Here is a 24,622-nt window from a genome sequence, read left to right on the forward strand (position 1 = left end):
AAATTTTAAACTCTACTGCAAACTTATACTCTAATACAAATAGATGGTGGGATTTACTAAACAGAGAGTGCCCATTACATGGTACATGAACAAAGTAAAAAAAAATGCAGAAATATAAAGGCCAAGAGAAAACATTCAAAGAAACAGCCACAATATACACTCGCTGGCCACTTTATTAGGTACACCTTGCTAGTACCGAGTCAGAGCCCCTTTTGCCTTCCGAACCGACATTCTTCGCTGCGTACTTTCTACAAGGTGCTGGAAACATTCCTCAGAGATTTTGGTCCATATGGACATGATGGCATCACGCAGTTGCTGCAGATTTGTAAGCTGCACATCCATGATGATGAATCTTCTGTTCCACCACATCCCAAAGGTGCTCTATTGGATTGAGATCTGGTGACTGTGGAGGCCATTGGAGTACAGTGAACTCATTGTCATGTTTAAGAAACCAGTTTCAGATAATGTGAGCTTTGTGACATGGTGCATTATCCTGCTGGAAATAGCCATTAGAAGATGGGTACACTGTGGTCACAAAGGGATGGACATGGTCAGCAACAATACTCAGGTAGGCTGTCGAGTTTAAACAATGCTCAACTGGTACTAAGGGGCCCAAAGTGTGCCAAGAAAATGTCCTTCACACCATTACGCCAACACCACCAGTCTGAACCGTTGATACAAGACAGGACAGATCCATGCTTTTAAGTTAATTACGCCAAAGTCTGACCCTGTCATCTGAATTTCGCAGCTGGAATCAAGACTCATCAGACCAGGCAAGGTTCTTTCAGTCTTCTGTTGTCCAATTTTGGTGAGCCTGTGTGAATTGTAGCCTCAGTTCCCTGTTCTTAGCTGACAGGTGTGGTCTTCTGCTGTAGCCCATCTGCTTCAAGGTTCGACGTGTTGTGCATTCAGAGATGGTATTCTGCATACCTTGGTTGTAACCAGTGGTTATTTGAGTTATTGTTGCCTGTCATCTCAAACCATTCTGCCCATTCTCCTATGACCTTTGATATCAACATGGCATTTTCATCCTCACAACTGCTGCTTACTGCATATTTTCTCTTTTTCAAATCATTCTCTGTAAACCCTAGAGATGGTTGTGCGTGAACATCTCAGTAGATCAGCGGTTCTGAAATACTCAGACCAGCTTGTCTGGCACCAACAAGCATGCCACGTTCAAAGTCACTTAATTCTCCTTAATTCCCCATTCTGATGCTCGGTTTGAATCTCAGCAAGTTGCCTTGACCACGTCTACATGCCTAAATGCATTGAGTTGCTGCCCTGTGATTGGTTGATTAGCTATTTGTGTTAATACGCAATTGAACAGGTGTACCTAATAAAGTGATTAGTGAGTGTATATATTAATGTTCCGTTTGAGGATGCAAGATAATACTAAAAAATGATGCCAGAGGCACAAAACTGAATACCCTGTGTTATTGTTAATTGCAGTTCTATTTAGAAGTGCAACTAACAATTATTTGATTCATAAATCGATTAGTTGCCCAATAATTTTTTCGATTAAACGGATAAAAAAACAATATGCAAATGTTTCATTTATTTAAAATAACCTAACAAACACCAGAATAAAAACTTAATTCTGCATTAACATGTGTCATTTTTCTCTGTGCACACAACACTTCTCTTTATCACAATGGCATTTCTCTAATCGCCTTCTTATTTTACTATGACATAATAGCTATATTTTAAAAGGTACGGAAAAAAAGAAAAAGCCTAAATATAAGACTACCCTATAAAAAAAAATTTTTACTAGTAAATATAAATTCACATGTAAAAACTATGATTGAGAAAAATGCATTTCTTGTTTTTATTTACCAACCTGCCACACCAGTTATGCACATCTGCCCCCCAGATATCCCTTATACCCCCCCCCCGATATGCCACTCTGCCCCTCCCTAGACTTACCAATGCATCCCCCCTCCCATGCTCCCGACTCCCTGGTGTCTAGCAGGGGCAGCCGATGGATGTCAGCACTGTACGGGTAGACAACCTTTGCTGCTGCCCGGCACTTCTGCAAAGGTTGTCTGCGTGCATCGCGCAGACATCAGCCGGCTGCCAGAGAGGAGGATTCAGGTCCCCTACATCGCTGAGGGGGATCTGGATCTTAGTCTTATAGTCAGACTGGTAACGAGGGGTATATTTCAGAATATTCTTAAAAAAAAAAAAAAAAAAAAAAAAAAAAAAACCTTCTCTTATCTTAGTTATCTTCGAGAAAATACGGTAAATTGATCATTCTACTAATTGGTAATGAAAACTCGTTGACAACAATTTTCATTATCAATTATTATCAATGTTATCGATTAGTTGTTGCAGCCCTAGTGCTATTAGTGGTGGACCCACAAAGGAATAATTTCCTGCACAAAATGTATCCTCCCTACTGAGAGTGCAGAAGATGCAGTTTAATGCTGAGAAATGTAAAATAATGCACTTGGGACACAAAAATCCCAAGGTAGAACATAAAATTAAGGGAACTCTTCTGTCAGGGAAAACAGCAGTAGACAATGCAATAAAGGGTCAGAAAAAGCAAGCAGGGTGCCGAGTTGTATAACTGGAGGCATTAGCAGCAGAAAGAGAGAGGTGGTTTTGTCACTTCAGGGATCTCATCTAGAGTATTGTGTACAAGAATATTGGAGAGGGTTCATAAGAGGGCTACTGAAATGCTAAATGGTTTGCAGGATATAAGTTATCAGGAAAAATCAGGGGTTCTCAATATGTATAAAATATGAGAAAAAAAATGAGCTGAGAAATGTGACAGAAAAATGTAAATACTAAAATGAAATATAAGTACAAGGGATTTTATATCAGAGGAGAAATGTTAAAACAATAGGCCATGGTCTAAAACTGGTGGGCCAGAGGTTTAAATGTAATGCAAGGACATTTTATTCTACCCAGAGGCTGGTATATGAATGGAGCAGTATCTCATCAGAAGTGGTACAGGCTAACAGAGTGAGATAATTTACACATTCATGTCATAGGCATAAAGCTATTCTGAATCTAAGACAACACCAAGGACTAATTAAGGTCTGAGACGCTACATCCGGAAAAATGTGCGGACTAGAGGCACCGCTCACGAACATAACACAACCATTGCAACACATTGTTGAAGTGCAAGTCGGCTCCAAAAATTCCTAATATTTCTTCAAACATCTATACTCACGTGATTACTACTGGTGCCACTTTGTTGGTGATGATAGATTTGGCCTTGTTGTGGATGCTCACAGTCTGAAATGAATGGATGCTCAGGGAATTTCTGTCTTCTGTGCTGGAGCTTCCGCCTCCATTTCCCTGGACATTGTCATTAGGGGGCGATGTTGTGGCCACCTGCTGCGCTGTACTGGCAGTTGTACCCATACTCCACAAACGCCTTCATCGGAATTCATCATGCAAAAAAACAGAAACATGGACACATAAGCAAACCACATGATAAATGTGTAAATAATTAGTTTGGGGTTTTTTTGTAAATAATGCTGAAGGAAAAATGGAATTACTCACAAGTATCTCTCTATGTATACACTATAATAAGTATTTTAATAAGCAACAGGATGAAATCTATGACTTTGGCAAATTCACATTAACAATGGCGATAATAAAAAGTGATCATGGTACAAAAGTGACATATCAACCTTAAATCTATATAATATTTAACTTGTGTGTGTGATGCTGCCATAGAAACAGACTGAGGAGACAATTAGGGCCAAATTGATGTAAAGATCCCTTTTTTAGCATAACAATTAAACACTAATGACAACTAATGCATCTCCTGCACTGAAAGGATTAAAGCACATCACCTAAAGATATAGAGGTGAGTTAATAGCACTAGGTGGTAACCATACTTGGGAACTCCCCAGGTTTGACCCGGATAACTCTGGGTGAATCCTCTGGTTCGCAGTAGCAGGGTCTTGACAGCCTCCCTCATTTCTCCTTTAAATGGGGGTGATTCCCAGTATGTCGGGGGAACGCCCCTGACGTCCGCGGGACTGCCCGCCAACTTCTGCGGGACCGCACAGTCGTCAGTGGGCAGTCCTGGCCGCGTCCCGCAAGGGTAGGCTCCGGGGTAGCCGGAGCCCAGAAGTTCCCAGGTATGTTGGTAACACTATGCACAGCAGGAAGAACCACTTCTGATGCCTACAAAAATTTGCCTTGCTCTGTTCTGGCACATCATCAAATTCAAGTCCTAATATATACAATAAAGTTGTGGAGACTAAAATAGTCAGGGAATTTTGAACATTTAAAGACAAGACCAAGACTTATCATCTTTTAGTTTTTTCCATTGCGATATTAATGACACTCTTTAAGTCAATGTTTTCCCAAGACATTCAGTGGACAAACCTTAAATGTAGTGGCCAGTAGCATCAAATATTGTAAGGTATCTTTTATTTTATTTTTTCGCCTGTTTTAGTAACTAGATGTCTATAAATAAGTTAAACAAGTGCATTTCATCAAATCCAAAAGATGCTAGTACACACTTCTACTATTAACACACTGGTTGATAATCTTGATTTGGCCACAACATTTCAGCTATGTGTCACTGCAGTGTGACCCAAATTCCTATCTCCCGTTACGGTCTATGGTCCAAACAGGTACCGTGCAAGAACAGAGTGGTTGATTCTCCAATACACACCGACACATCACTCAATCACATTACGGAATAGTATAATTGTTGCACTGGAGTATTGAGGTTAATCCACAATAAATTGAATAATAACTTAAAAACACAAAGTCTAATTTTCAAGAAGTTTGTACAAAGAAATCTACTAGATCCTAGAACGTTTTGCACAGATACATTTAAGAAAATCAATATTTGTTACGGCACACGAGAACAATAAATGATTTAAAAGTCACCGTGACACTGTACACTGTTTTGACACAAAAATAACAGCAGTTAAGAATGAAAATCCTTACAAAGGATAGAAAGATAGAACCCATACCGAGAGGTAAGCCCAGAGGTGGTGCCTGTGTGCAGTATGTCTTTGTCACCCCCACCACCACTTAACTAAAACACACATACTAAGGTAACTTTGCTCCATCAGCTTTATACTCTAACACCATACATGAACACCCGCACACTCACTCGAACATCATAAACTAAATCTAAATTTGTGGACGTATTTTACAGCACTATTCATACACCTACTCTGAACCTCATCTCCCATTCACTTCCACTAACCCTATGCTCACCCCTGTAACATCACATGCTGATAAATGCAATAAGAAATTAAACAATATGCCAAAACTTGGTCAAGAAACTCCAATTTTTGCCCATTAATTCAGCAGAACATTTGTGAGGTCAGGCACTAATGTTGGGAAGGCCTGGCTCACAATCTCTGTTTCAGTTAATTTCAAAGGTATTACATGGGGTTAAGGTCAAGGCTCTGTATACCAAGACATTTTGGACAATACTGTGCTTCCATTTTGGGGAAGGCTCCTTTCTGTTCCACCATAAGTGTGCCCCAGTGCACAAAGCTAGGTCCATAAAGATATGGTTGGATGAGTTTGGTGTGGAAGAACTGGCCACACAGAGCCCTGACCAAAAACCCCATCAAACATCTTTGAGATGGACTGGAACTGAGATTATGAGCCATAAAGTATTTTAAACCAGCACAGGGAGACAGTAACGTATAAGGGTCCCGTGGTGAAACAGAGGCTGCTCGCACAGTATGCAAGCAGCCGGAAATAATACTGCATTAGCGGTGACAGTAAGCAAAGGCAGGAGGAAGGTTGTATGTATGTATGTATGTATGTATGTATGTGTAATTGAGTGTATGTGCATGTATATGTACTTGTGTATGTTCACATGGATGTGTAATTGTGTGTGTGTGTGTGAGAGCATGTGTGTGTAAGTTGGGTGAGATGGCGTGTGTGTTAAAATAAATGTGTACTCATGAGTGTGGAACTCATCTTTTATTTTGACAAAATAAAAACTACTTTTCAAAATAAATAAATAAATAAATGTGTACATATGTGTGCCAGAGTTTATGTTGGAAAGGGGGGGGGGCAATGATGGAAGTTGGGGGCCCCAGGAAAAGAACATACACTAAAGGTGTTCCCAGCCTTTATAAATGTACAACTATGTCACCCATTAAGTCCGACCCTCTATACATTCTATCCTCAAACATACAAAACAGGAACACACTGGCACATACAGCGGATGTTGCACAGTTTGCAATGGGAAAAGTAAGATATATGATCCCAGATTATTAGGATGATTGGTTGCTTTACTTCCAACACTAAACCCAACCAAATACCCAATTTGAACATGTTCTAGCCATTAGGCTGCCAATTTAAATTTCATTATAACTGAGCTTAAACCTTTTATTATAAATTATTATTAATTAACCCCTTCATGACAAATGGTTTTACTCCCCTAAGTGAACAGAGCATTTTTAGAATATCTTTGATGAACCTACGCAAATTATATATTGTTTTGTTCAAGGAAAGATTGCACTTTTTAATTATTTGAGAGAAACATTGTTTCTCCATCTTTTCTCTTTGATTATCACTGCTGCGGATCACGGAGCGATAAGGAAGCAGAGCTCCAGAGGGAGGTGCCCTCTTCCTGCGTGGTCTTGATGCAGCCAATGAGATTTCAGTAGGTTCGTACAGGGGTTTAAAACAGACCCCTACCCACAACGTTTGCAGAACCAGCGCTGTAGCTGACTGGCAGTAAAGTACTGTATTTGCTCAATAATAAGACAACCCTGATTATAAGAGGACCCCCCAAATTTTTTATATTAATTTAGAAAAAAAAAAAGGAAAAACAATTAATATAATACTACCTTATAGGAAAAAGTGTTTTACTAGTAAATATTCAAATGTAAACTATTTTATCATATTTAATAAAAACTATGATTTAGAAAAATGCATCTCGTTTCTATTTCCTTTTATTTGCCAACCTGCCCCCCAGTTATTCATATCTGCCCCCAGATATACCTTATACCCCCTATATGCCACTCTGCCCCCTAGACATTCCTTATACCCACCCTATATGCCACTCTGCCCCCCAGATATGCCTTATACCACCAATATGCCACTCTGCCTCCCTGATATGCCTTATACCCCCCTATATGCCACCAATGCATCCCCAGACTGGTCCCCCGTGCTCCAGACTCCCTGGTGTCTCTTGAGGGCAGACAGGGAGTAGACAACCTCAGCTTCTGCCTGGCACTACTGCTGGGGATTCTATGATGGAGCACCGGAAGGTCAGGTCATGTCATGCCGGCGCGCGGTCATAGAAACCCCATAGGAATTGCCAGGAGAAGCGGAGGTTGCAGCACTGCAGAGGATCTGGAACTTAGTCTTGTAGTCAGACCACTATTTGAGGGCCGATTATTAGACGACCTTGAATATAAGACAAGGTAAACCTTGTCTTATATTTCAACAAATATGGCATTTCACGTGCAGGGAGATGTGGTCAGCTGAACACATCTGCTGTAAGATAAATAGCATGGGGGTAGAGAAAGGGGTAAATTCATGTGGGAGGATTCTGCAGAATCTCACAATGCTTATGCAAGAGGTTACAGTTCAAAATTTTACGGGACCACACACCCATCAAGTTTTCTTATTCAGTGTCTATTTACAAAAAAGTAACTTTCTAAGCAAGTGGGACAGAAGCTTTAAATGGCCCAGATATATATCAATACTTAATATTAATAAGGGTTGCAAATCTTAGCGTAACCTTTGGTAACTTGTACTTAACTAAGGGAAGCTATGTATAGCCTCCGGGGTTTTTTTTTTTTACAGTAAAATCTCAATGTAATTTTTTTTTTTTTTTTCTTTTTTAAACAGTGACACAAAGATGATTGAGTGCATTACTGTGCCAAACTTCCCGATTGTAATTAGAAAGGTGTGACTGGGTAAGACAAATGCAGCACAAAACATAGGATGTCAACAATGAAAATGGGCAATGATTCACAGAGTCAGAAACATAAAGGCTTTGGTACATCAGGTTCCCTTGGGAAAATACTAACCTGTAAGCATTTTTTTGTTGTTGTTTTGGTTTTTCTTTTTAAACAGTGAAATGTTTTTATTGTAAAAGAGTGGTGGGCAAGCTTAAGCCCACCATCTTCTTATACCAAGTTCCTGAAAACCAGAGTTAGAAGGAGCATTGCTTCATCTGGAGGCATGCCACCTACATAGCATACCCACTTTAAAAAGCACACACACCTATTTTCAGTTGTTCATCACCGTAAAGCAGCATTATATCTAGAAGCTGGTTCACAAAATAGTTAATGGTATTTCGTTGGGCAATAATTTTATATACAACCAGAAAGCTGTTACAAACCTTGTTTTTTAAAATTCACCAGTTACAAATTACATTATCTACGCTTGGTACCTACCTCAATAGCATGCTTTAGGAAACTGTAATAAGCTACACAAGCTTGTCTGGTCCCAAATAAACAGCAGTGGAAACTGAATCAGGAACAATAATGCATCATTGGCAGGAACTGTTCTTAATCCAGAGTATTGGCTATTCAAAATTGTATCTTTGTTTTAGTTCATTTGTGGTTGTCATTTGCAAGGCATTTCCTATTATTGCATATCACTGTGTAACACACTGGCTGAATGCTAATGAGGAAGGTTAATTGTGCCACATTGTGCCGGCCAGCTAAACTATATCATGCATGAGGAAGTCCTCCCCACCCCACAAGAACTTTATCTTTGGGATTTCCGTTCAAATGACAAATACGTTAAATTACACAGAGCAGATAAAATGAATTAACTGGCACACATGCAAGGAACAGCCGCAAAAGGGAAGGGTATGAGCGATGAAAATTTTGAAAAATCCAGAAAGTGAATGCTTTAGTGACAAAAAAAAATCCTAATTCTAAGTAGAGTTGGGAATTGTGCATCTTTACAACTTTTTTTTTTTTTACATCTTTTTTAATCACAGCTGCTATAATGAAATTTTAATAAGCATCTTACTTCCTATTGGCTATACTGCACTGCTCGTGAGAGTCTTACAGTGCATACAAATAGCACAATGTGTACATAATCTATATTGTGTTTGTAATGGTGCTGGTGTGTAACCAACACTGATTATTATAGAAATGTCAGGATGACAAGCACAATTGTGTAAAAAGAGAGAACACCCTCTTTGAATTGTATGGTTTTACATACCAGGACACAATAACAATCATGTGTCCCTTAGCAAGTCTAAAAATTAGATAAATACTCTCACGGTAACCCCTGAGGCTGAGGACAGAGGGGTAGGTTTGAGTTTGGGGCCATGACAGATTCATGGGGAGACACTTTTGCCTGCCCATTCCCCCCCCCCTTATGTCTAAGTCACGCTGTGCTCAGTGGGGAAAACTAACCAGGCATCCACGGACTAGCCGGCTATGGGGGCTCTTCAAGGCCAGAAATTCTCCTTGCGTCTGACTGCAGCAACTTCAACCGGGTGTAGCTCAGACCCCCTGTGATGGATCACAGCACTTTTTGGATAGTTAACAGAGGGGGTCCAGAGCTTTTAGGCTTGTGCAGGAGCTCCACTTCTCACTGGGAGCTTTTCCATCTGTAACCGGTAAGGAGGTGTCGTTCGGGGGCTTTCAAACGACACCCTGGCTGTAGGTTAGCTCCCTTTGGAGGGTCCAGAGTGGCATATTCTATGAGACTATGTCTCCGCAGGGAGTCCCAGAGTCGATGTATTGTTTGTTGGTGTATTCCTCTTGCTGCACCTGAAGCAGGACATTGTGTATTTTTCTGTTCCATTGTATGTTAATTGTGGTTGCTGTGTATAAATATCTATATGTGTGTCTAATAAAGCCAGTTCTGTTCTCACTTTAACATTGGTTCTGTCTGATGTTTGGGGTGGGCTGCTCTAATGACTCACTGTCCTTTTCAGGACACTACATGCGCTGAATATGTTAAGCTACAGCTAGCTACTGTCATGACCTCCCTTACACTGGCACTCACCGCGGAAGTTATTCCACCTGGACTACTACAACCAAAGGAGAAGCCCCGGGCAGCAGCACCCCAGGATTTAGATGATCCCAACAGCAAGGAGGCCAGATAAGGTAGGTATAGGTAGTAGGAACGGAGTTGGCAGTACAAGGTGAAAGGCTTAGCAAAGACTGGATAGCCGAATCAGGACACGAACACAGGAACAAGACAAGCCGAGGACAAGATCCAGAGAGGGTAGTCAGGCAAGCCGTGGTCAAGATCCAGAGAGGGTAGTCAGGTAAGCCGTGGTCGAGATCCAGAGAGGGTAGTCAGGTAAGCCGTAGTCGAGATCCAGAGAGGGTAGTCAGACAATCAAGGTTCAGCAATAGGATCAGCAAGGCAACAGTACAAAATCGGCAGGCAAAGAGAGGTCAGGCAAGCAAAGGGTCAAAAAATAACTGGAAGAAACTTGAAACACAACTGAGCGCAAAGACCACAACAGGGTAACTGGCTAGAGCACTTCCTGACTTTTAAATCTGGCGCCAGAACCTAACCCCGCCCCAAGATGACATCACCGCTGAAGCTCCAGTCGGCCGTCCAAACCACGCCTCCAGGTGCGTGGCAACGAAACGCTCCTGCCGCGACGAAGGGACCGAGTTCGGGTAAGTCTCTGACTCTGGTAAAAAGACCCCCGGAGGAAGCCCTATACGACCCGGAGCTCGGTGGATCACAGGCATCAGCTTGCCTGTGTCTGCCGGGATCCGAGTCTGCGACACTTGACTCCGGCGCCCGGCGTTCACAGGCTTCAGCTTGCCTGTGGGATCCGAGTCAGTGACACGCGATCCCGGAGCCCGGCGTTCAAAGGCATCGGCTTGCCTGTGTTCGCCGGGACCTGAGGATGCCGCCCGGGATCCCGGAGTTTGCCGCGTACGGGCAATCACTTGCCTGTGCCGGCCGGGACCCGGGACTATGACAGCTACAGTGACAAGGTCGCTCTGGTGCAGAGGTATCACCCTTCTCTCTACAATGTTGGTTCTGTCTGGTGTTGGAGAGGTTAACCGCTGGTGTCTCAACAGTACAATTTTGCTGGTGTGCCTATTGAGTTGTCACAACCTAAAATGAACACCACCACATGACATATTACACTGTGTCATGATAAATTCAACAAAAGTAAAGCCAAAATGGAGAAGCCATGTGTGAAAAACTAAGTACACCTTTACCGTTTCCATAGGAACTAAGCAGCAGACAGGTGCTGCTAATCAAATGCCCTTGATTAATTAAACAAATTGGAGTAAAGACATCAGCAATGATGTTAGAAAAGCAAGCAACCCTTCCCAGATTGATGGGCGGAAACAGTTGCTTCTCTAAGATAATTGTTGGTCTCTTTTCTCCTTGACACTGTGTGTTAACACACACCTGACTGCTCCAGACCAGCATACTGCTAAGAAACTGCTTTTATATGACATCACACTTGCAAACAATCAATTAATCAATAGCTGGTCTGAGAAACAGATCCAAGGATTTGTGTTTGTGCTCATTGGACTACATCAGAATTGGTAATCTACATGGATATGGTTTCTTCTATAGAAGAGACCTCAGTAGTCTTAAAAGCTTTTTTATTTTTTGACGTATCACATCCGACTTAAGGCCATCTTCTCTTGGACCAATACAGCTGTATCCATTTTCCTTTTCTAAGGACACTTACAATTAGCATTACATGTCTGTGTCATTGCTAAATTGAGAAATTGAAGGGGGGAAATGTTCATCATATTAAGTTATAGAGACACTGTAATTGTTTCAGAGTTAGTGTTGGGAACCTTAAAGCATTTCAGAAGGGTTCCACTGTACTTTTATTTTCATTTTTGTAATTTTTTTTTTTATTCCTTCACTTTTTTATTTAAAAACATGTAAAAAATGTGTACAGCTAGACAGCCACTAACTGTTCCGTTGGCTACACGAGCTTTATCATTACATAAAATGTTTTTTGATGATCTTCAACCTTATGTATAAAACAGCTGTGTGCAATGCAATAGCATAATACTTATCAACGTAAAGTCTTAAGAGGGATCTCTTGATCCATCTATTTCTCTTTTCTAGTAGATGGGAATACGTTAGGGGGGGGATGAATGTATGACAATGTTCTACAGCTCTACATGCACAATAATGTGTATGCGAACAGCCAACTTGTATCTATAAAGTTATGTAAATAAAACAAATTATTTGTCTTCTAAATGTACTATTCATTGATATAAACAGCTACAAATGCAGGCTCAGACTGTCATCTGGCACTACAGCCTCCCATACGGACGCGATATTCCTGAGCTGCAGACCTATTTCCTTGCATGCACCTAGCTTTACAACTAAATGTTTCTTGGAACATATTAATGGTTAATTATGGTTACTTATATTATTGCACAAGCAATACAAATTTTGCTCACAATATGAGCAAGTAGTATGTAAACTATAAATAGTCTCAAAAGGCCCACTTCTTAAGCAAGAAGCCTTGAGGGGCTTCAGGGGCCTGTGATACATCATAACCTATTAATCATGGATGTAACACTATGTGATACTTTGTATCTGTTCTGTTACACAACTATAGGTTTAAATCTGTTCCCTAGGGCTTACCAAAGACTCTGTTTCATGGACCAGCAGACATGCCAGTAGTCTGTCTCCCACAACATCATGAACAGCTTGGCCGCCAACATCTCTGCTCTGAATGCTACCAAAGTGAACGCAACAGGTTCACATGAACTATCAGATCTCTGAAGCTGTGTGTGCCAAGAGGAGCATGACAGGAACTCTCTGCAGATACAGGACTAGTTCTCATCACAGGGGCACACCATAATAGGCAGCGTTTACGTTATCTGAACGAAGCACGATTCGGCATGACATCCCAAGGGATAACATGAAGCTTTTAAAGCAGTAGGTATTATGTCAAGTAAAGAACCGATTTTTCTACTGTACTAACAATAGATTTAGAACTTGGCTACTTGCACAAGCTGTTTGCTTCAGATACTGCAAGATCTAATCAAACAAAATTCAGCATGTGAACAGTAAGGATAACATATACTGAATGTATCAACAAAGTTTGATATTTTCTTTTATATTGTATTTTTTGCAGTCACCTTAGAGACTTATAGTATTAGAGAAATTACATGTATTACCATTAGATGGAATGTAGTCCATAAAGCATTTGATACAGTGAAACCTGTACTATCTGATTTTATTTTAAAGTTTCCTTATTGAGACAGACACAGGATGTGCAGCTGAATTCTTCCAAGCAATAAATAAATGCAATTCTTGAAATAATATGAAATTACCGATTTTAGCTTAATACCGTTAAACCGTGCATTTTTAACTAAAGTAAGTCTCATGTTTCTATGTTTGCCTTTGAAATGTATTCACTAATAAAAGGGAATCAACATAACATTCTAACATCCATAGCTTGATTTTCTATAAGGCAGACTAGGCATTTACTTAGAGAACAATGAGGAGCAGAATGGTTGTTCTGCCCATTCCCAAGTATACTGTATGTCACTTTTAAAAGTTTTTTTTTTTTTTTTTTTTGCTCATGTCTTACACATTTTGGTCTATGCCTTGCCTAGAGACCATTTTTCTAGAGGGCTCTACTTTTTCTAGGCACTTAAGTTTCATGGCAGACATCAATGGGTGATGATCATTATAGTTGGAGAATACGATTCATGATTTTAGGACTGCAGAAATTCCCACTGTTTTTCTACTTCAATACAGAAAAAAATGTCAAATCCTATCACATCTGAATTCACATTTGATTGAATTAAGTTTAATTCAGATTTATTACTTCTAGGGCTGCAACAACTAATCGATAAAATCGATAATCGATAATGAAAATCGTTGCCAACGAATTTCATTATCGATTAGTTGAATCGATTTTTATCGATTATAAAATGAGGGTTTTTTCAGAGCAAACGCTCTGAAAAATACCCCTCATTATATAATCCGTTTCAGTGACTCACAGCAGCAGCTCCTACTCACCAGCCCCTCCCTGTAATCACTGTGACAACTGGCCCCGCCCCCTTCCTTCTCCCAGAAGCCCAGAACCACATGGCTGTGACACTCATCTAACTGTAAGTATAAAATTAATATTTGGGCTGCTGAAAGTTAGGGGAGGTGGGGTTTAATTTAGGGGAAGTTATGGTTAATGGGGTGTTTAGGGTTAATTTAGGGGAAGTTATGGTTAATGGGGTGTTTAGGGGCAGCTATGGTTAATGGGGTGTTTAGGGGCAGCTATGGTTAATGGGGTGTTTAGGGTTAATTTAGGGGCAGCTATGGTTAATGGGGTGTTTAGGGTTAATTTAGGGGCAGCTATGGTTAATGGGGTGTTTAGGGTTAATTTAGGGGTAGTTATGGTTAATGGGGTGTTTAGGGTTAATATAAGAGCAGCTGTGGTTAATGGGGTGTTTGGGGTTAATTTGAGGCAGCTGTGGTTAATGGGGTGTTTGGGGTTAATTTAGGGGCTGTTGTGGTTGATGGGGGTCTTTAGGGTTAATTTAGGGTAGTTGTGTTTGATGGGGTATTTAGAGTTAATTTAGGGGTAGTTATGGTTAATGGGGTGTTTCGTGTTAATTTAATGATGAGGACTGAGGGTTAATTTAATAAAGTTAACTTAAGGCGCAGTTAGAGGTAAAGGGGGGCAGACTAAGGGGAATCTAAATCCTGGGGGCAGTGAAGATTAACCCAGTACTTATTTATAAAAGTATGGTGTCAGTGTGATGCGAACAGGTCTGTGACTCTGAGGGGACTATGAGATATCTGGGGGGTATAAGGCATATCTGGGGAGGATGGAGTGACATATCTGGGGGTATAAGGCATATACGATATATAAGGCATATGTGGGAGGGCAGTGTGGCATGTCTGGGGAGGATGGAGTGGTGTATCAGGGGGTATAAGGCGTATCAGGCACAGTGGCATATGTGGGGGTAGAGTGGAGTGGAATATGCGAGAGGCAGTGTGGAGTGGAATATGTGGGAGGCAGCGTGGTATATGTGGGAGGCAGCGTGGAGTGGAATATGTGGGAGGCAGCGTGGAGTGGAATATGTGGGAGGCAGCGTGGAGTGGAATATGTGGGAGGCAGCATGGAGTGGTATATGTGGGAGGCAGCGTGGCGTGGCATGTCTGGGAGGCAGCGTGGCAAGCCTGGGCTCAAATGTGCATGTGGGAGGCAGCGTGGCATATGTGGGAGGCAGGGTGGAGTGACATATGTGGGAGGCAGGGTGGAGTGACATATGTGGGAGGCAGGGTGGAGTGGAATATGTGGGAGGCAGGGTGGAGTGGAATATGTGGGAGGCAGCGTGGAGTGGAATATGTGGGAGGCAGCGTGGAGTGGAATATGTGGGAGGCAGCGTGGAGTGGAATATGTGGGAGGCAGCGTGGAGTGGCATATGTGGGAGGCAGCGTGGAGTGGCATATGTGGGAGGCAGCGTGGAGTGGCATATGTGGGAGGCAGCGTGGAGTGGCATATGTGGGAGGCAGCGTGGAGTGGCATATGTGGGAGGCAGCGTGGAGTGGCATATGTGGGAGGCAGCGTGGAGTGGCATATGTGGGAGGCAGCGTGGAGTGGCATATGTGGGAGGCAGCGTGGAGTGGCATATGTGGGAGGCAGCGTGGAGTGGCATATGTGGGAGGCAGCGTGGAGTGGTATATGTGGGAGGCAGCGTGGCGTGGCATATGTGGGAGGCAGCGTGGCAAGCCTGTGCTCAAATGTGCATAAATTGGGGGGGCTGGTTGGGAAATAAAGACAAGAAATGCATTTTATCAGTTTTTTTTTTATTCTGCGTGAATGTACATTCATTTTTTTATCCGATTAATCGAAAAAATAATCGGCCAACTAATCGATTATGAAAATAATCGTTAGTTGCAGCCCTAATTACTTCTATTACTTAAACTATTGCTAAATGATGAATGTAACATGAAGGAATCGTCTCCAGGGTTTTCAATCATTTTGGGTCATCATTCATCTCACAAATGGAAGATAAAGCTGGCTTTGGTTAACAAATTTTTCCAATGACTTGTTAGGAGAATGCTAAATTAGCATTACAGGGCATAATTTTAAAACAGATGAGCTGTCCTTTAATCATTAGACCACAGCTGCTAATTAACGACATAGGGCCTAATTGGTAGATCACTAATTTAGCAGATGAAAACATAAGACACTCAGTATTTAAAGCAGTTAGCAAATTATATTCATATGTAGTGATTTTTGCAAAAAAAGCATAAATGAATAAGGATGGGTGATCCAGACTTGGCTAAGCGAGCCTTATACCAATCACCCAGCTGGAACCTTAATTCTTGAGAAGATAAGCCTGAGACAACATACCTCTATATGCACTTTTTACAAGCTGGGTTTAACCAGGCATTGGGTTTATATACAGATCAAGCCCATTAGATAAAAATACAAAAGTACTAGAATGACATGCGCAAATAAAACATAAGTAGTTCAACCTTGGTTATTATGAAGTGGAATGCTAAGAGATGAACGTGCCAAGATTTAGGAATGCACAATCATGCCAAAAGCAGTGATAACGAATCCAGTATCCTGCCAGTTTTTTTTTCAACCTACTTAGAATAATTTTAATGACTTAGTACTATTTTAAAAACTCCTTTAGTCATAAGAAGCAAATGTATAGTATATAGAATCAGTTCAGCCCTTCTTGCTGGAGAAACATGCTATTTGGAAGTACAACTCACCAACATTTTAAAAGCTCTGGAGACGGCAATGTGAATTTCAGTTTTTCTGGTGACACATAAAGAAGTGCTATACTTGAGTAAAATATATTGAAAAATTTATACTCATTTGTTTTAATTGTGTGCCTATAAAACAGATGCAAGTTGCAGGCGTGAATACTAACCATTACGGCACCATCGAACAAAATATGACTTTTACACGTTTATTTATTAGCAGCAATGCAATAACCTCTGTTTCGGCAGAATCATTGTTTGTTCCAGAAATTTACATACTATTAACTGTTTAAACAGGTGATAACACATGCTTAACATATTCATGACCTGGTATAGAATAACTAACCCTTTGTGTCCACATATACAAAACCCTTTCCAAGACACACTGATATGAAAAAGCTATCTACAGCTAAAGCGGACCTGTAACATCACCTTGGTAAGGTGCAGAAAGAGAAAACACGGAGCTTGGGAGGAAGCTATGCAACCCATCTGTCTAGCAAGTTTTCTGTTGGGACTGTCCAGGTCAAACCTGGACAGTTGGCACGTATACACATATCAAATCAGAAAATAAATCAGACATATGAAAGTAGAATAAGACATGACATTTATGCAGAGGTAGGAGTTTTAAGACAGACATCCTGCGTGGGCTGCAAATGCCTGTTAGGTTATTGATAGAAGAGTACGTATAAGCTGAAACTATCTTCTTTTGTATCTCAGTTTAGTTTCTTAGATACTTACAAATTAAAGTGGACCTATCCCCATATTTAAATACAGTTAATTAGCACATTTGTGCTAACTTGTTTGTGGTGTTTAAGTAAGCTTTTATATCTTTCAGTTTTCAAATGTATGGGACGTGTGCAACTACTTATGGTTAATGAACAATTTTCAGAGCTACTGCGAACATGGATTAGGGATAAAGGATATATTGTATTATATTTAACATTGTATTCATATACAGTTTCCTTCGTACAGTTTGCATTTGGTTTTAAATGCGTTTTTAAAGTTTAGTTGAACTAGACTGGCTACACAGACTACCCTGCTCCTCCAGACACAGAGGTTGACAGTTGCTTGAGAACTACTCGGTTACAGCTAGAGAACTACCAGTAGTTCTAAAGCTACCTGTTGACCCATTTTTTAAATCTACTGAACCAATTTTCCATTTACCAGGAATCAAAACTTGTCAATCCCTTGAAATGTTACAAGCTACTGAGTATCATCAGCTGATCTGAACTGGTTGTGAACAGAGGGAAAATAGAGGTGTTAAATTGCATTTCAAGCAGTACGCTACTAAATATAGCTTAAGTGTCTGATGGAATATAAAATCTGCACAGCTGCAGGATGCATACGCCCTATGCTTCACAGATTAAAAAAGGAAACAAAGCACAGACTTGGCTTGGTATTGTGTTTTACATAAAAGTGAACAATTCACAGCCTAATCCTACAGGGGATTTCCTTTGTACAGGAAAAGTTCATGCCTTTAAACTTTACGAACATTCCACAGTGGAGCTCCATGGTCAACAAGAGACTATGTAGACTGTAGTTTGGTTCCAATAAGATTCAACAAAACAAGATCAAGTAATAAATATGTTTCACCACAAGGCATTAATCTATTTACATTTCACACCACACAGTGGTTAACTGATGCCAGAGGAGGTTTATACTCTGAGATGGTCACCAGAACATTAACTAAATTAAGAGGAGGTTTATACTCTGAGATGGTCACCAGAACATTAACTAAATTAAGACTGACATTTTAATATGTTAGTGCTACAAGGAACATGTTTGTGCACCTACAGTTAAACAGGGGCTACTCTGTGGTTTTTAGAGACCCTAAACAAAATGATTTTTGCGGCACATCATAAATGTATGAAATGGATTAAATTGTACTAAACACAGGAAGGCATAGCAGATGTTCACACGGGTTTATTTAAGGGAAACATTTTGTCAAATAAATAATAACCACATTTATTAAAAGCATGTAACACACCAAAGTTGGACAAAAAAAATCAATAACAATATTATACATGAGATTGTTAACAGCAACAACACTCCTATCATGCCCAGGTTCTAGCATAAACTGGTTGCCTGGGCATGATTGGAGTGCGTTTGTTGTTATATATATATATTTATTGTATTTTTCTGTCCAATTTTGGTGTGTTACTTACTTTTAATAAAAGTGCGGTTAACACACCAAAACTGGACAAAAAAAAAAAAAAAAAATATATATATATATATATATATATTGCTAACAGCATGATAGGAGTGTGATTAAAGGCTCCCTCTGCCATGCTATCCCCCCCACACACACACTTACACATCCATGCTATCACACACACTCATTCACAAACATTCATTCACTCATTCATATACTTTCATTCATTCACAGATACTCATTCATTCCCTTAATCACGCATACTTGCTCATACACCCTCCCTCACCCCGTTACCAGAACTGCAGATCTCTCACTCGCAGACTTCTGCAGGGGCCCTGCTGCTTTTCTTGTCCCGTCCCCAGGGGAAGAAGGAACGGAGCAGAGCCATGTGACACGCATTCACCTGACTCCACTCGTTCCTGCTTTTCCTGGCTGGTACAAGAGGCGCTGCTCGCACACTGTGCGACCAACGCACAGGTAAGGAACCCCAATGTGTATTGTACAGTGTTAGATAAAGAAGCAAAAACATAGGGGAAAGCCCAAAAGCAAGCATGTTTTGGGAATTCTGTTTTAGGATATTAAACATCACACTAGCTCACAAATTGTGAGTTTTACATTTCCACAAAGCATAGAAAAAAAACTATCAATAAGCATCCAAATTGTAAAGATAAGCTATATTTACTAGATTCAAAGCACACAATGAAGAAACTGGAAGCACAAATTTGAGTGTTTTTGGACTTTGTGTAGTATTGTGGGTCTCAGTATTTTTTTCTGTGGCCAACATGTGGCCATGGTGGTCAAACATAGGTGTAGAGGTGACTCCTCTATTAATTGGGTACCCCCCCGTGTGTCACCATAGTTGCCTACACCCCACCTAATTAAAATAATTTGCCACTCCCCAGACAGGGCAGGGTTCCAGATGAAAATGACATACATGCAGCAGGATATTGTGACAGGCCTCGGGTACCCCGGCTGGGTACACCCGTCGATTCTTTGTTGCTTCCTCACGGAACCACAAGGATTAACTACTTCCAGTTGTAGCCTATACTAGCGGAGAAGGGACCAGGAATGTGGCTTGGATTCTTTGGTGAACGAGCACTGTAGCTCGCCGAAGTGTAGCCGGATCCGGTGCTGTAACTGTCCTGAGAAGGACAGTGAGTGATCCAGCAAGCCCCTGAAGCATTAGACAAGACTAATGTCCAGGGAAGTGACACGCTTTATTGGGAAACACACAGGCTTTTATACACGTTAGGTGATAAAAAGGTCATAAATCAAGACACATCTTCCCACCCTGCCCAGACAGTCCGGCACCGCGCTTAGGCTACCGAGCCCCACAATGCCGTATACTTTGGTCATCGTTCTCGGGGTGATCCCGACGGAGCAGTGGCGATCTTAACCCCTTAAGGACAATGGGCGGTCCCTAAACCCATTGAAAACAATGCATTTTGAGTCCGTACCTGTACGGGCTTTGTCATTAAGGGGTTAAGGGTGCCCAGGGGGAGGTCGGGGACCAGGAAGATCTGGTCTAAAAAGTGACGTGATCGGTCAACGGGGGCCCGAGTGACAACAGTTTAAAGTTGCCCCGTGACAAACCGCAAGATAGCCGGCACACGTTCGGGAGCCGCGCCGGACGTTTTCCTCTCTTCCGGAAGTCCCGGCGACCAGGCATCCAGGGGATGCTTTTCCCCCCGAATTGATCTTGCTCTGTACCCCACCCCGGTGGGTTAATAGCAAGGTAAATGGTGCGGTAGGTTAAAGTATGTGGGCAGGGCATGTGGAACATGGACGGGGGGGCATGGGAGGGAGAGCAAAGGCACAGAAGACACAGATAGATATACATAACTATCACAAACCCTGATATTAAACAGCATATTTCAACCCAGGGTTGTGACAGATATTACAATTTATTTTCCATCAGTGGTCAAAAACTGAGGACATAATGTTTGGCCACTGCAGCAGCAACAAGGGTAAGTATGTGCCACCGTAGGCCAGTATTCCACTCCTGCCCCAGTAAAAAACAAAAATAATAAAAAAAAAAAAATATAGTAGCCTACCCTAGGTGTGCAAGCTCAAGTGCTGGCTCACACACGAGTCCCAGGGGTCTGAGGCGATCCCAGGTGTTCATTAAGAGCTTTCATTAATTACAATTTCCTGCCAGAGATTGCCTGCTTCAAGCAGCCAAAACTGGAGAGGTGTTACAGCGCAGTTCTGGATGTGCAGTGCTATAGTATTTTTGTTTAGTCTTTTTTTTTTTTCTTCTTCCTGATAAATAACATACTTAAAGTACTTTAATATGCATTCATAGATGCTGGGGCACTAACAGATATGTGTATTACACTAAGGGTTGCCATTAGCCTCATTTTGACCAAGACAATCCCAGAATGAAATGAGTTAAGTCCAGAGCCCGGACTTACCTGCTTAAGTCTCAGTGTTCGTGTTAGTGCCAGGTCTGGGTGTGTTAGGGTAAGGGTCTCGGTGCATGTGTGTTTGTGTGTAGCGAGTGTGAAGGTGTGTCTTACCTCACAATTTTCACTATTCTGTCTGTCTTTCTCGCTTTCCTTTTTATTTTTCCCCCACACACTCCAACTCTCTCCTCTCATTTTTCTCTTCTCTTCTTCTTTGTCACCCTTCCATCTAACTCAATTCCTTTTATGTACCATCTTCTTTTATTTCTCTCTTTTCTCCTTTCCACATCAAACAGCCATGATAAAACCGCCAGACATATATGGGGAATTATACCTGCGTATTTTTGGGATGCAGGATAATTAGTAATGTACGAAAATTCTTTACATTGAACATCTGCTCGGCACTGGTTCCGTGGAATTAAAAGCAAATGGAAGTGTGAATTTTCTATTGTTAAGTATCCTAATAAACCTTACAGGAAGTGACCTAATGAAACACTGTTTTGCCCCATTTCCGTATTCAACATCCTGTGAAACTAAAATTTTTTTAGGAAACAAAGACAGATGATTCAGGTTGGGTTTGAACGGATAAGAAAGGGATTCCTATGTTTTGTATGAAATCATGCACAACTAGAACTTCATAAACTATGATGCCTAAATTTACAACTGGATTGTACTCAGGAATGTTGAAACAGGTTAAGAAATTACACCCAAAATAAAAAAAAATGTAGACTATTATATATATATACACACACATTATATATTATACATATATACACACACACAGGTATATATCTAGATATCTATCATGTCTCTCTTAGAGTTACTATTAAAAATAGAAAAGTGCTTCAAAGGAGCTTTCAAAAAGCCTCAATGTTATAACAGGGCAGGACTTAACAAAACGTTTTTGATTAACAGCAGTATAATCATTGGCTTATATAAATTAACCAGGGCGCAAACGGAGACAGACTTTAATTCGTGCCACTTATGGGAACTAGAGGATAATCCTATTAACTGTTTATAATCAGGTGTTAAATCATCAAAAATGTAACTTGGTTTTGGAAAACTACCGTGAGGCTAATCTCAAAGAAAAAAAATATATCTCTGCCTGCCATCTTCCTGTTTATCCACTGCTTTGAGAATGACTGTCTTGTTAGGGAATCTACAACCATGGCCAACAAATACATCCTTTGCTACTTGAAATTTCAGCAATCTGTCACACTTTCCAACAAGTCTTGTTCCTGTGTTTTCTGCATGTGTCATGCTGATAAGGTTCAGGAGCACTCGGTTATAATAGCAATTACCATTTCTATTTAACCAAGCAAATCAAAAGTATCTATTACGGTATTTTTAATGACATCCAGAGCATAGAGAGGGGATTTATTACTATGGTTCAATATAATATATTTGGTGATTGTAATTTTGGACAAATATGCCCAGAAAATGTGTAACATTTAGTAGTTTCAACAACAATGCATGTTTCCTTCCCATCTGCGAACTATGTACTATATCAGTGCATAAGCTCACATTAGTTGGGTAATTAATACAGTTAATAGTGCTCAAGAACCACTGGTGATATATTTATCGTGTCGATAAAGGGGCAGGCTAGCAGGGGGCAGCACAGTGACTCAAAAATACAGCAGTCACATTTGACAGGCCAATTACCATTTAATTAAAAAAAGAGACTACCCATATAACCCAAGAAGCACAGAAATAATGATGTTATAGAGAAAATGTTGCTTGTTAGGCTAGGAAACCCGGTGCTATATATGGAATTGCAAGTAAAATGTTTCTGGTAGTGGCCCAGTTATACTCAGGTCTGCGTGTGGGTTAATATCCTCTCTGCCCCAATGCATACAAGATTATCGTAGACAGAAAAAATGATAATATTTAAATTGGCAATATACAATATGACAATAACTTACTCCCTTGTAGTCCCTTTTGGTTAACATGTTCTTACACTTATATTCTGCCAAATGTGTTCAGATTTGTTATGCTGGTTCCCAAGGCTAAAAGTTGCCTGTCCTCTCTTACCCAGAGAGGTTTCATCCTCATCTCAGCTCATTAGATCCCGGTGTGCTACTTTAACAATAAAATACTTTTCCCTTCCTAAGATTAACACTGCCCAAATCCTCCAATAGAAATGGAAATGTATATAGCACAGAATCTATGAACCAGAAGCAAAAAACAGACTATTATTCTTTTTCATAATATAAATATTGGATGATTATGTTAAATGTTTAAAAAAAAATCTGAGTAGTTAATTAAAAAAGACAGCTGTGAGTTTTGCATTTCCAAAGAGTGCAGAATTTATTTATTTTTTTTTTACACAAAAATTCTGTGCATTATTTTACTCCCTACTTACTTTGAGCTTTTAAAGAGCTTCAAAATGCTCTGAAAAATACCCCTTCAAGGTCATCTTATAATCAGACCTCAAATAGAGGTCTGACTACAAGACTAAGATCCAGATCCCCTGCAGTGCTGCAGGTGACCTGGATCCACCTCTTCGGCAGCGATGCGCACAGAAACCTCCGCTGCTGCCGGCACTTCTGCCGAGGCTTCTACGATAGAGCGCCGGCGTGACATGACCTTCTGGCGCTCCACCATTGAAGTACCGGCCAGCAGCAGTGGAGGTTGTCTATGCGCATCGTGCAGACGTTCACTGGCTGCCAGAGAGGATCACCAGCAGTGCTGCAGGAGACCTGGATCCTCTTCTCTGGCACCCGGTGAACATCTGCACGCTGCGCACAGACAACCTTCGCTCATTCAAAAAAGCCCCGGTGGAAGTCCTGGGTAGCAGAGGAGGTTGTCCACCACTGCCCCCACTTGACAATAGGGAGCCTAGAGCACGGGGGACAATTCTAGGGATGCATCGGTAAGTCGGGGAAGCATATAGGGAGGAATTAAGGCATATCTGGGGGGCAGAGTGGTAAATAGGGAGTATAAGACATCGGAGGGAGGCAGAGTGGCATATAGGGGGTATAAGGCATATCTCGGGGTAGAGTGGCATATCTGGTGGGGCAGAGTAGCAAGCCGTGGGGCAGGTTGGCAAATAAAAAATGCATTTTTCTCAATCAGTTTTTATTAAATATGAAAAAATTGTTTACATGTGACTACTTACTGATAAAACTTTTTTTCTCATAGGGTATTCTTATATTCAGGCTTTTTCTTTTTTCTAAATTAATATTAAAATTTTGTGGGGTCATCTTATAATCGAGCAAATGCGGTAAATGCAATTTAGAGTATTATGTGCTAAATAGTTCAAAGAGACTGACACCTGAACAGTGTGAAGGAAAAATATATGTTCCAAGTGTGTCCATTTTTAGGGTGGTGGACAGACCCTTTTTAGGATGCAAATCTCTTTGTAACACTTCACTCTCCTGATATCTCATCGTAAAATCAAAGTTCTCAAGCTCTAAATGTCACAAAATATGCATCATGGTATGTGTTTTAA

The 24,622-nt window shown here is 40.9% G+C and overlaps 1 protein-coding gene across 2 annotated transcripts in view; it reads right to left on the reverse strand.

Moving 5' to 3' along the window:
- The window catches only part of LOC149274067 (paladin), a 61,383-nt gene extending 58,011 nt beyond the window's left edge, over positions 1 to 3,372 (reverse strand). The window contains exon 1 of one of the 2 annotated variants that reach the window (XM_089505855.1): positions 3,176 to 3,372. In XM_089505855.1, the coding sequence (XP_089361981.1) occupies positions 3,176 to 3,369 (194 nt within the window). In that variant the 5' untranslated portion in view covers positions 3,370 to 3,372. The remainder of the gene's footprint in view (positions 1 to 3,175) is intronic. The other variant, XM_089505854.1, reaches the window with a different exon arrangement.
- Positions 3,373 to 24,622: the final 21,250 nt, after the last annotated feature.

The sequence above is a fragment of the Sceloporus occidentalis genome, unplaced genomic scaffold, assembly GCF_023333645.1.
Source record: "Sceloporus occidentalis isolate IW3139 unplaced genomic scaffold, rSceOcc1.0.p SCAF_350, whole genome shotgun sequence".
NCBI classification, from domain to species: domain Eukaryota; kingdom Metazoa; phylum Chordata; class Lepidosauria; order Squamata; family Phrynosomatidae; genus Sceloporus; species Sceloporus occidentalis.